General features: G+C 39.8%; 1 protein-coding gene across 4 annotated transcripts in view; it reads right to left on the minus strand.

The window, feature by feature from the left end:
* Nucleotides 1-14,101, minus strand: part of PRUNE2 (prune homolog 2 with BCH domain) — a 266,403-nt gene that overhangs the window by 18,785 nt on the left and 233,517 nt on the right. For 2 of the 4 annotated variants that reach the window (XM_047767793.1, XM_047767791.1), the window contains exons 13-16: nt 11,405-11,413; nt 8,196-8,298; nt 7,423-7,554; nt 6,248-6,334 (exon numbers count right to left, since the gene is read on the minus strand). In XM_047767793.1, coding sequence (XP_047623749.1) covers nt 6,248-6,334; nt 7,423-7,554; nt 8,196-8,298; nt 11,405-11,413 — 331 coding nt within the window. The remainder of the gene's footprint in view (nt 1-6,247; nt 6,335-7,422; nt 7,555-8,195; nt 8,299-11,404; nt 11,414-14,101) is intronic. The other 2 variants (XM_047767794.1, XM_047767792.1) reach the window with 1 other exon arrangement.

Below are 14,101 nucleotides of genomic sequence, written 5' to 3' on the forward strand. Positions count from 1 at the left end.
CAACCAGTATCCGTGAGGATGCAGGTTCGATCCCTGGCCTCGCTCAGTGGGTTAAGGATCTGGTGTTGCCCTGAGTTGTGGTGTAGTTCGAAGACGTAGTTCAAATCCCGAGTTGCTGTGGCTGTAGCATAGGCCAGCAGCTGTAACTCCTATTTGACCCCCCCTAGCTTGGAAACTTCCATATGCCACATGTATGGCCCCCAAAAGCAAATAAATAAATAAATAAAGCTGAGCAGCTTGACTGCAGGGTCTACACTCTCATCCACACATCACCTAGCCTCTGAATTGTCACTGGTTTATGGTCTGTTTGGCTTTGTTTGCTTGTTTATTTGTCTTTAACAAACAAAAATCTTGTCAATATTTCTTTCGGAATCTACCAAGGTTGATATTATTTTCTTTTTTTTTTTTAGTTTTATTTTAAATATTTATTTAGTTTATAAAAAGAGTTTTAGTTTTGAGAGTTCATTCCAGATGGACCAATGTTCAAAAAACATGTTCCAGTAACTGGATTTGAATTACAAACAGCTTTCATCTCAATGTTGTCATTTTATTTTTTAACTTAATTTTATTGGAGTATAGTTGACTTAACCATGTTGTTTTTCAGTGGTATCATTTTAGATGTGTATAAGTGCATAGGAAACAACTTGCAAGGAGACCCCTGAAATTAATAAAGGAATTTGCCTCTAAGAAAGGGGGTTGGGAAGAGGAATCAGTAATTGTGGAAGGAAGAACTTGGTCTGATCTACAATGATCTTTTAAGAAGTTTTATAAGTTCTATAAGAAGGTGGCACTTTTTTTTAGAAGAACTTTTGTAAGTTTTTTAAGAAGGCATTTTATAAGAAGACATTTTCGTATTGTTTGTTTAATAGCAAACTAATTCTAAAAATAAAGAAAGAAAAAAAAAAGAAACAACTACTACTTGAAAGGGAACCTGATCAAACATCAGACTTTTTTGAATGGTCTCTAATGGAGCGCCCTCCCCAGTCTACTAGGGTGATGCTGAGCTACCTGCCAACTGTACTGCCTTCTGCTCAACTACTGTGCATTCTCATAGGAAGTCTTTTCAAGGTCGATTCTTTATACATCTGTCTTTCACATCTGACTTGCAGTTTTGACCCTGGGCCACTGGCTGTGACCTTGTGAATAAACTTTCATCTATGAATGGTCATTTTCAGTCCTCCTGGTAAATCTTGGGTGAATAGATACTACTAATGCTATGCTACATTAGGCCACTTCCTTCCTCTGAGTTCTTGAACTAAATTCAGGTTTTGATAAAAGATGGAGTGGAATAAGAGGACAAGAGAAGTCATGCAAGGGGGAAACCTCCAGCTCTGGTGTTAGGTTCACTGGAATATATAGTTTTCTAAACATGCCATGTTCTCTCCTTCTTGGTGTGTTGGTACCTGCTGTTTCCTCTACCTGGTTTTACCTAGCCAATCCCATCAGTTCTTCAAAACTCACCTTGAGGGCTCATTCTTCTGGAAAGCCTCTCTTGATTTGACTCCTAGTATTCACGTTCTACCTGTTACCTTAAAACTTACCCTTACCTTGAGTTCTAAGCTCCCCCTTTTCATGCTTCCTCTGTACCCTGTATTATAGCTGTTTACTAGTCTGTCTCTGTCAGCTGCCAGGCTGTGAGCTCCTTAAGGATAGCAATTCACTAATTTCTCAGCCTCTAGCACCCAACCCAATGCTAGACACAATTCATTAAAAAAAATAAATTTGAGGGGGGAGAGATAAATTAAAGAGAACTGGATTAGCAAATATAGACTACTATGTATAACATAAACAACAAGGACTGTATATAGCTCAGGGAACTGTATTCAATATCTCATAATAAACCATAATGAAAAATATAATATATATAAGAAAATATATATTATCTAAATCACTTTGTTTTATACAAAAAACATAATATCTAAAATTACCTATATTTCAATTTAAAAAATACACAATTTTTTAAAAAAATGAATTTGCCATATACCTCTATCATAGGAATTACCCTTTAGCAGTGATAAGACCTATAATATAATTTAGTGACCAACTTTTCTCAGGTCTAAAAATTGGTTACACTGCTGTACCCTGATTCACAGGAGGATCTTTCAAGAGGGTCTTACTACATGACGAAACTGAAGAATATAATGTGCTTGAAATGTGTGTTCTTTACAATTAGGCAGACATTGGGTTCAAAGGCTGAGTCTGTTGTTCACCAGCTATGTTACCTTAGACCCGGGGCTGGCAAACTATGGCTCGTGGGCCAAAGCCAGATCATGACTGTTTTAAATAGTCCTTGAGCTAAGAATGCTTTTACATTTTTTTTTAAATGGCTGAAAAATGATCAAAACAAGATTTTGTGACATGTAAAAAATTTCAAAAAATTCCACTTCAGTGTTTATAAATCAAGTTGTACTGGAACATAGCCACACATATTTATTTACACATTGCCTATGGCTGCTTTTGCCCTACCATGGCAGAGCTGAGTAGTTGTGATTGAGACCATATGGCCTTCAACATTTAAAATATCTAATATCCGATCCTTTACAGAATGGATTTGCTGGATCCTGCTTTAGACAATTTATTTGACCTCACAGGTTTTCCCCTATATAACATAAAAAGGAGGCAGACTTCCTTCAGGGGACTGTCATTAGGGTTAAACAAAACACCATGTAAGCACTCAATAAACATAAGCCATTATTTTATGTGATTTACCACAGCACTACTTGCTATAATTTTATTATTTTGTTATCATTGTTATAATCTTGGAAACTTCCTCCAATAAATAATGTTGAAGTATACTCATTTTTGAATAAAAAGATAATGTACCCCTATGTTCATTTCAGCACTATTCACAATAGCCAAGACATGGAACCAACCTAAATGTCCACTGACAGATGAATGTATTAAGATGTGGTACACAGGAGTTCCCGTCGTGGTGCAGTGGTTAACGAATCCGACTAGGAACCATGAGATTGTGGGTTCGGTCCCTGCCCTTGCTCAGTGGGTTAAGGATCCGGCGTTGCCGTGAGCTGTGGTGTAGGTTGCAGATGCGGCTCGGATCCCGTGTTGCTGTGGCTCTGGCGTAGGCCAGTGGCTACAGCTCCGATTCGACCCCTAGCCTGGGAACCTCCATATGCCGCGGCAGTGGCCCAAGAAATAGCAAAAAAGAAAAAAAAAAAAAAAAGATGTGGTACATATACACAATGGAATACTATTCAGCCATAAAAACAACAAAATAATGCCATTTGCAGCAACATGGATAGAACTAGAGACTCTCATACTAAGTGAAGTAAGTCAGAAAGAGAAAGACAAATACCATATATCACTCACATTTGGAATCTAATGTATGGCACAAATGAACATTTCTACAGAAAAGAAACAAACTCATGGTCATGAAGAACAGACTTGTGGTTGCCAAGGGGAAGAGGGAGTGGGATGGACTGGGAGTTTGGGGTTTGAAGAATCAAACTATTGCATTTGGAATGGATAAGCAATGATATCCTGCTGTATAGCATAGTGAACTATATCTAGTCACTTGTCATGGAACATGATGGAGAAAAATGTGAGAAAAAGAATGTGTATATATATGTGTGTGTGTGTGTGTGTGTGTATGTACGACTGAGTCACTTTGTTGTACAGCAAAAATTGACAGAACAGGAGTTCCCATAGTGGCTCAGTGGTTAACAAATCCAACTAGCAACCATGAGGATGCAGGTTTGATCCCCGGCCTCGATCAGTGGGTTAAGGATCCAGCATTGCCGTGAGCTGTGGTGTAGGTTGCAGACATGGCTCAGATCCCACGCTGCTGTGGCTGTGGTATAGGCTATCGGCTACACCTCTGATTAGACCCCTAGCCTGGGAACCTCCATATGCCATGGGCACGGCCCTAAAAAGCAAAAAAAAAGAAATTGACAGAACATTGTAAATCAACTATAATAGGAAAAATAAAAATCGCTTAAAAGAAGAAATATAAAGTAAATAATTTTTAAAAATTCTTACCATAAAAATATCAAGAGGAAACATCTGTTTTATAATCATGAAAGTTGAATTATTAAACAAATATTAATGAAACAGTATCAGTTCTAATGTTGCTTTTTCAGCCATTAAAGTTTGCATAAGCTGTTCATTGTATGTTGACTCTTACCCCCGCCCTATCAAAGCATTTTCCACTGTTATTAAAATAAGTGGCTTTTTGTATATCTTAAAAGTTCATATTATTTTTAAAAGTAATTTAACACAGTATGGTAAAGAGCTAATCTCTGCCAGAGGAAAACTAAGTTGAATCCTGCTACTGTAACTAAGCGGGAGCCTGTGGGACCTTCCCAGAATAGACCACCCATGTGCTCTGCCTGCCTTTTGTCTGTAGAACTTTGGTCAAAGAATAAATTTAATTAGAGAAATGGGAAAATGTAGAAAAAGAGGAAAACAGTCAAGCAAGACAAAATAATAATAGTTTAGCCATTCAACAAAATTAAGGCTATTTAGTTCTTCCTCAAGTGCTATAGATAATATTCTGAGCCAGTCTCTTGAGCTTTTTTGCAGATATCGAAATCCCTACCAGGTGGAAGGAGTTAACTGCCTGATGCCCATAAGTGCAGAGACCCCAGACCGGTTGGAACCAGAATGTGGATGATGCTAATTTCCAGTTACCTCACCACCAACCAATCAGAAGAATGTCCACAAGCTGATCCAGCCCTGCTCCTACGACACTATAAGACTCCTCACTATCCCCATCCTGGGCAGAACACAGTTTTGACAGCACTATTTGCTGTGGCCCCCATGGCCTGGCAAAACAAGAAAGCTATTCTTTTCTACTTCACTCCAAACTCTATTGGTGTTTCTATTCTGCACCAGTGAACAGAAGCTGAGTTTCGGCAACACTACTCAATTGTTGGAAGTAGGAAATGAGAATGAAATAAATCTAAGCGAACACGGAACAAAAAGGTAGACTTTGGAGGTACCGTAAAATGTACTTAAAAAAAGAGAAAGGATTTAAACTTTTAATTTTTTCCCCCAGAAGTGATTAGAATTTTTCTTAGCGATTCAATAACTCTGAGAAAGAAAATTTTCAATTTATCCAATTTTTGTCCTGATGTTAGGCAAGACATTATTCTAAACACACATACACATGTTAATTGAGGTACAGTTGATTCACAATTATATTAGTTTCAAGCATACAATATAGTAATTCAATATCTCTATAGACTACACTCTATTTCAAGTTATAAAATACTAGCTATATTCTTTGTGCTGTACAATATATCCTTGTAGCTTATTTTATACGTAACGGTTTGTACCTCTTAATCCCACGCGCCTATGTTGCCCCTCCCTATTCTATCCTATTTAAAGCTCTCTAGAAAATACATACTGTTCTTTTCACTGGTAAATATATACAATAATGTATATAAGGCATATCTTTTCACTTACAAAATTTAAGGTTATATAGTATCTAACACAAAATAGACCATGAACAAATATTTACCAATTTGAACTGAATTTAAACCAAGAAGCCTCATAGATGATCAAAACAAATCTCTCAAAATGGATGCTCAGACTCTATACCTAACTTTGCCGACCTTCATGATATTTCTTCAGAAGAAACAGAACAATTAAACAAGGCACGGCTTCTTTTTCTGTCCTTAGTTTGTCTTTATTTTTCAGTGCCATGTTACTCTACCTCTTTGATTCTCTACAAAATACCATACTACTTTAAAAGTACTATCTATGCCTTTTTGTACTATGACTCGGAAACCTCACTATTTCATCTTCAGTGTTTACAGCAACCAATATAGAGGTCATGATTTATAATTATGGGGAGAAAATACTCACTATGAAAATATGGTCACTTTTGTTGTTGTTGTTGCTTTTTAGGGCCACACCCTCGGCCTATGGAGATTCCCAGGCTGGTGGTCAGATTGGAGCTGTAGCTGCTGGCCTGCACCACAGCCACAGCAACATGGGATCCTTAACCCACTGAGCAAGGCCAAGGATCAAACCCGCAACCTCATGGTTACTAGTCAGATTCAGTTCTGCTGCACCACGACGGGAACTCCCCTTTATTTAATTATTTATTTGCTCACTCGTAATCAGAGTCTCTTGCTGGGTGGTCCAAAATAGATTTCCAGAAAAGGGAGAAGTAAAACATGTTTTTCTAAATACTCTGCTGATTTATGAATTATCGTTTAGAGGACAATGAATGCATATTTTTATAATTAAAGTAGTATTAATTCTACTGCAATAACAAGCATACCTTATAAAAGGTCGTGTAACTGCAAGGATTGTTCTGATGAACCAAGATGGATGAACAATGATGAATGATTTTAAATTCTTCCGCAACCTATTTTGAAAAGAGAAAAAACAATTACATATATAATAATAGGGAGTTCTATGTAAATTACTGTTATCTGGTATGAAGGTATAGAATGCCATGATTAATAAAAAGAATGCCTTTTAAGATATAATTTGAAATTTGCATGATTCAAACCTTACTTCCCCATAGAATAAATATAAAATAGAATACTACATTCTTAGAGTGCATAAATCTATAACTGACCTGGCATATTTTTGTTTAATGATGCTTTTCATTTTTGTCACCATTATCTTTATCAGTCTGAAATGAATACACTCTTTACTAGCAACTCAGCCAATTCACCTGAGCCTTGGTTTCTTCTGTATAATGAAAATAGTAACAGTCTATTATGTGGTTATATGGCCTACAGATTATCATTTTAATGTTTCTGATATTCAGACATATTTCTCAGCATTAGCAATGCTACTTGTGTACATTTGGATGGTGAAATAGATTTTAGTTACTATAACAGGACACTCACATCTGAGGGGAAGCCACACATATGGCAGACATCATAAACCTCTATGCTTATTATGGCCATTCTCCTATAGATGGCGACCACGTGTTTTGTTCTAATAAAACCAGCATGGACAGAAGTGATGTAGCTTGAGGAAAGAACACAGAAAGGCCCCTCCATGGGCCAGAATTAACAGTGAATGTTGAAATAAGAGAACAAGGGTTGCCTAAGTCACAATCGTCCTAGTGCATAAAAACAAGGTCCTAGTGCAAGGTCACGTGATATCAGTAACGACTCACAGATACTTTGGTTTTTCAGCTCAAATTGCACCTCCATGTGGCAAAAGGATGGGCATACTTTAAAATACTTGGTCACCAAGTATTTTACAACATTTAACAAAAAGATTTCAGCATTGAACAAAATAAAGCAAGAGTTGCCTTATTTCAGATTTGGGGCATCAAGTAACACTTTGATTAATATTTTTATAATTTATTACCTCAATTCTTCATTAATTCAGTGTTCCTAAATTGTGACTGCAATTTTGGTAAATTAAAACCTAACTGGAGATGGATGTTGTGGAGGAGGTCAAAATAGTGATTAAATAATGGCGTCTACATACCGTCTGTCAATCATCTGGTAGCATTTCTTCATCCAGCCCAGACCTGGCATTTTCCGTCTTGGGGTTGCACCATTCAAGTACACAATCATATAGTCTTCAGCTACCATCAGCTCTAAAGTACTTATTACATATCTGATCACAGGAAGGAAGAGGAGTGTTGTCAGTTCCCACATGAAAGAGTTCATCTTATTTTCCCATAATTATATAACATTTAAATTACAGGGTACATGACATTTAAAAATGGTTGCACATATTACCTCTTCACCTTGAGAAGACTGCAGTTACCTAAGATCATTTCTCTGAGAGTATTATTCATTGTTATCTGTCTCTCTCTCTCCCCTCTCTCTCTTTTAATGCTAGTACACCTGAAAAATGTGTGGGTTAGAAACCTGACTTTCAAAAATGTCAACAAAGTTACTATATACTAGGCTCAGGGCAGATTAAGTGAAGGCAGACATAAATGAAGTCAGGTTATCATCAGTTGACTGAGAATATGTTATCAGGGAATAAAAATGACACCTCAGCCAAAGGAAATGTTATAGAATGTTAAAATACAGACCAAACTGCGTTTTGTTTTCAATTTATTCTGACAAAACAGCTCCTCTAAAGCTTTTAGTCTCTTGAGCAATTTTCCTCGACACAGATGTCATCGACTTTTAATCAAAGGCATAGAATATTCTACATCACCAATTTCCTTTTATTAAAGATGCTCTATCTGCCATGACATGCCCACAGACTGCAGCTCAAAGCACTTTGTCGTAAGTATCACTCACAAGAAAAGATTTTCCATGACATAGTGGTAATCCGCCCGACTGCTGTCTGGCAGAAAACAGGCAGCAAACACAATGATGGCATTTAGGCCGTCCCCATAGTATCCTGAGGGACAAACAAAAAGACATTTGTAACCAAGTGAAAGCTCTTAACAACACAAAATATTTAACCTAAAGGATAAATCTGGAAGCCTTGGCAAGTGTATGTGGATGTAATAGGTCTATCTTTAAATGGGTATTATATAGATTATTCTCCTGTAAGTATTTACACATGTCCTTCGGTGGTTCAGATATAAATTAAGTAGATTCTTAAACATATAGTGTGAATGTATTTGCAAATATTGAGTATTCATGTATTATGGATGATTATATATGTTGTACATAGTCATAAATTGGTGTTTAAATATTCAACTTATCAAAGGATGGGGGCAACATTTTTTACTTAAGGGCTTCTTATTTATATAATAAAAAAAGTGAATTTATATAATATTCCCTCCTTTCATAGCCAAGAAAGAGATTCTGTTTGATCCTCTTTAGTTCCTCCTAGTTTTAGAGCTTGGTTAATTTGAGGGGAAAAATTTAGCCACTGACCTGCAATGTAACCTGAGACTCACACACTCCAGTGACCAGATACTAGTGAGTAGGTAAGGAAAACACCTTTAGTTTGATTCTGAGGCCTGGTGCACTTTCCCACAGAATCCGTGGGACCTTAGGTGCAACAGACAGTGTAGGGACACATGCAAAGTTCTGGTCAGGCCTAGAGTAACTGAGGTCAGAATTCAAACCCTAGTTTTTTAAGAAAGGGCCAAACTCTAGAAGGGCCTGGTTAAAGCCTGCCTCTCTGAATTTTTGGAAAATAAGTGCTTTGGGGAAAACTTGAGAATTACTTTCGGGTAACATGAATTACTGGCAAGGGAGGGTGGGTGTGGAAGAGCTATTTGCTGGTAGCAGTGAGAAAATAGGAGGCAGGTGTGGCCACTGAAATTCTAGGGGTCAAGGAAAATGTAGAGACATCTCAGAACCTTCTACCTACTTTTGAAAGCTCTGCCTCATCCTTGAAGCCAGCTCTGTGTTCCCTGAGCTCATCTCTGAAATTCATGGCAAGGGTTGGTCAAATATCCAGGAGTTCTTGTTTGTTCATTTTCAAATGTCTGCCAGACTTAGAAATGAAAGCAATGCCCTCTATTTTTATCTTTTAGTATCTCTTTTAAACATGTGTGATCTGTGTCCTATAACGTAGTTCTGCACTTCAGAATCACCACACAGAGATTTCCTCAAAGATTAGAGTAGGAGGACAGCAAACACCCTCAGGCCTGAGCAGAACTCAGTGTTTTACTTTTTCAGTACTCTAAATACCCATCTGGTGATTACAAGGCAGTAAAATACTGGCTGGATATAGATTTGCATGGGCTTAACTCTTGAAAAGCAATTTAATAAGATATTCTCTACAAGGATAGAGAGTATGACGCCACCACAAAGGAGGTGGGGAAGAAAGTGATACCAACTAAAAATACATCAAATTGTGGGTTTGTGCATACTACTAATTTGAGGTTGCTGTACATAGTGTTTATGCTACACATGTTCGAAAATGCTACCTATATAAGCATATCCCTGATGCAACACATATTTGCCAAACAGGATTGCAGTAGCTTCCCTCTAGATTTTTTGCTTTAGTTCCATCTTTTCCAACAGGTAGCTGTTTACCAATTTCTTTTTACAATGTGGCTTGAAGGAAAACAGCAGAAGGCAATACATTTGAATACGAGAACTGTTTGTTCTAATGATTTCATTTAGGAAGATTCATAACTGAATAGAAATCCACCAAGGATTGGGTGGCTTCATGATACTAATCCTAATACCATGAAAGCATGCAATTCAGACTCAGCAAAAGGAAAAAGACCGAGTTCATTAAAAGAGACAATAGACATAGTGAATCCATCTTAAAAATGTACAAAAGCCTCCTTTCAAAGACATCCCCCTTCCTTCCTTCCTTCCTTTCTAGGGCCACACACAGAAGGTCCCAGGCTAGGGGCTGAATCAGAGCCACAGCCACCGGCCACAGCCACAGCAATGCCAGATCCGAGCCATGTCTGCAACCTGTACCACAGCTCACAGTAATGCCAGATACTCAACCCATCGAGTGAGGCCAGGGATCCAACCTGCGTCCTCATGGATATTAGTCGGGTTCGTTACTGCTGAGCCACAATAGGAACTCCTCAAAGGCATATTTCTAAATCTGGCTGTCTGGCTCCAGGGTGTCAGGATAATTTTAAGATCATGACTGATCAGTTACTTTGGGTTGCTTTTTTTCCCCTCTTTCTGGTGAATTTTTAAGAATTTTTTTAAGGAAAGGCAGAGATTTATAAATAGTACTTCAGAAGTCATCTTAAATGGCAATTCAGCTCTTTGTGTCACTGCTGTCTGGCCTTGGACTGTTGTGGCATTCACTTGGGTTCATTTAACCACAGGAATCCTTAAGGATCAACTTACCACTTCCTCATCATTGCCTAAATCGGGAATCTCTTTCTATAAAAAAAAAAAGTCACTGAAATTGACATAGGATGGATTTTTGCACTTTGGGACAGAGGAACTGCAGGAAAGGAAAAAGAGGCAAAAGAAAGGAGAAAAACAGGAGGAGAGAAAATGTAGGCTGTAGGGAATGAAAGAGAAGATTTCCTCATGAAAGTCTTCCTTCTACATCAAGAGCTGGTGCTGCTGCTGTTAGGCTTTGGAACTATTTCAGACAGTAATTGCTGGCAAAGTGCAGTAATGTGAAAGAACAGGACTATTTGCGTTTTGTCCCACATCTATGCCTTCAAGGGGGTCAGCTAAACCAATTTCCACACTAAATATGCAACTCAGGCAAGAGAAGTTGCCTGACAGTAAGTGCATGGCTCGTGTGAAGTTTGAATTTCTAAAACATGTACTTTATCAGACTCTCTTCCCGGTAATGCTGGGGTGAACCTGGGCTGTGTGTGCTGAGGTGTGTGGCGCCTCCTGCGACCCTCAGAAGCAATGATGCAAACCTTACCTGAGGCAGACCAGACAGGCATGAAAGGCACGCAACACAAGTTTGCTGGCCAGCAAATGGAATGGAGAGAGAAGGAAAGATGCCACAGTCGCAACCAAAACATACACACACACACCCCAGCCTGCAACTCTTCTCATCCTTGCCAGGAGCATTTGTTCAGCAACACTGCAGAGAAGGTTACCTGAGTCTCCTATAATGAAATGAGAAGTAAACACACAAAACAGGAAACTCCTCGTTACAATGCTTTGGCATGACTGCCCTTGGTTATATCATTGTGTTTTCTGCTTCAGGTTCAAAAACACCAGTTCTGGCCTCAAGGTGACCCCAACCTGTTGGCTGATCCAAACCACCCAGACTTCTCGTTCTTTGCTTTTTAATTTAAGCAGATGACAGAGATATTACTCATGGGCTCGAAGGAGGTGACACTGGCTTTGCAATCACCCTTTCTTGACTGCTAAGGTAACTGAGGCTCAGGGGAGTTAACCAAGGTACTAAGGTCACAGGCTAATTGGTGGCCAAGATGGGTCTTGAATCCTGTTGTACACAGGCCATGTGGAGGTCACCAAAGCTGTGAGCTCAACTATTGGTTCAGAGAATGCTCTTAAACACAGATGTTCCCAACTGCTTCGGACACTTGGCAGAGCCTGGCTTTGCAACAAACATTGGCAGTGCTTTCTTTTTTTTTTTTTTTTCTGCCTTTTTAGGGCTGCAAAAGGCAATAGAAGTTTCCAGGCTAGTGGACAAATCAGAGCTGCAGCTGCCAGCCTACACCATTGCCACAGCAAGCCATCTCTGCGACCTATACCATGGCTCACAGCAATGCTGGATTCTTAACCCACTGAGCAAGGCTAGGGATCCAACTCGCATCCTCATAGATACTAGTTGGGCTCGTTTCTACTGAGCTGCAAAGGAAACTCCTTGGCAGGTCTTTTAATCACCCCCATCTTGCAGTCCTGATGCCCAGAGCACTGGACTACTGGCCTGAGTGGGAAAACTGCCTCCTAGCAAAATGCAAGACACCGTGACAACATCCATGTTCCCTAAGGAGTGCTGCTTTTTAAATGCTCATCAGAAGCCAGGAGGACAAACTCAAAGGATTGGTAACTAGGGAGTGTGGCTTGAGCATCGCCAAGGTCTAAGAAAGTGGTGTGAGCCTCCAAGACAGCAGATAAAGCTTTAGCAAAATAAGCAATATATGCTGCTCAGGCGGAGGTGGCATCGCCTTAACGTGGCCAGAGGCACATTCATGCGAGCTGGAGCCTGGAGAAGGTTGAGGCAGAGCTGGAGGGTGCGGGGAGGAAAGGAGGCCTTCACACTCAAACCAGAAGTCACACAGACCAAAAAGGAGCTCACAGCACAGACGGGAGACAAGCAAATGCCAAGGGAGGAGGTGGCAGGGATGGAGGGCACAGCAAACCAGGTTATCCCTCAGGTGTCAGGTGAATTTTCACCAAGGATGTAATAGGCAGAAGCAGTGGCTTTTTCTTTTGACCCAACTGCGCTGATGATAAATCACTCCTGAGTCAGGCAACAGACCAGTGGGCTCAACCCACCCACCCATGTAACCTCACTATGGCTGAAAAGAATAAGCAGGTGAGGCTGCTGGGGTAATAAGAGCTAGGTCAGCCTTCCAATAGCAGTGAGGCTGTGAGCCTGCTGCCTTCACCAAAAAAGGGACTCTCTTTTTTTTTTCTTTCCTTTTTTGGCTGTCTCATGGCATATGGAGTTCCCAGGCCAGGGATCAGATCCAAGCCATAGTTGGACCTAAGCCACAGCGGCAGCAAAGCCGGGCCAGGGATCGAACTTACATCCCAGTTCTCCCAAGATGCCACCAATCCTATTGCACCACAGCAGGAACTCCAAGGGAATTTTAATTTATGACCCTGACTGGTAAAAATGGGCAGGGATTACCACTGGGCGACTGTGATGGATGATGAAAACTTTTCTCGAGTTCTTGTACTTTGTAGAATGAGCACAGGCTATTTTATAGTCAGCTTCTGTTTTGTTTTCTTTTCATTTCTAAAAAGCCAACAAGTCCCAAATACCTGATGGGTGGTGCAAAGGAGGTATGACCTGGGAAAGATCTGGATGATGTTAGGTTGTTGTTTTCATTAGGAGAACAACAGGGTTGACTCTATGGCCAGCTGTCTGTCACAGCAAGATTAGGCCTGTTTTCATTCCAAAGGGCTGTGGGAAAAGTCTCCCATAGAGGAAACTGTCCCCAGTCACCCCAGCAACTACCACAGGGCCATATTACCATTTCATGGCAAATGGTGAGGCAGGAAAAAGGAAGGTCATGGTCAGGCATTTTCCTTCACTTTCATGGGAGGAGGGGGGCCTGGATGGTCCTGATACTTACATGGAGGTAGCAATGCATGGGGCAGAAAGTGGAAAACCTGTGGTTAGGGAAGTTGGATGGAAAAAATAAAATGTCCTTCTGCTTGTTAGAAAACAAAAGCTCCAGGTTTAATGCAGTGCTAAGACACTTATTTCCCTGTCCTCGTGAAGGAAGGGTGAACAATTGCCTTGTCAGCTTACACTTTTTCTGGAACAGCTGAGTGGTTAGGGTGGTGCCGCAGGGAAGCTGTGCATGCAGCAGAAAAACCAAAAAGCTGTTTATGTTTTCTGAAGTTGTCAACGTTCAATGTGTTGCTTGTGCTCATGGCTTTTTGGGAATCCCAAATTAATGGAGCTCTAAGAAAGCAGTGAAAAGACAAAACAGAGGCTTTCTCCCTTGTCCCTCATGAAGCAGATGGAGATTTGGACTGGAACTGGCTGTTGTCAGGCACAGATAAGAGTTTTTAGAAAAGCAACTTTCAGTTAAAAAAAAAAAAAAAAAAAGACCCAGGCTGAGTCTAAAAAGACCTCCTAAAGCTTC

The sequence above is a fragment of the Phacochoerus africanus genome, chromosome 2, assembly GCF_016906955.1.
Source record: "Phacochoerus africanus isolate WHEZ1 chromosome 2, ROS_Pafr_v1, whole genome shotgun sequence".
NCBI classification, from domain to species: Eukaryota; Metazoa; Chordata; class Mammalia; order Artiodactyla; family Suidae; genus Phacochoerus; species Phacochoerus africanus.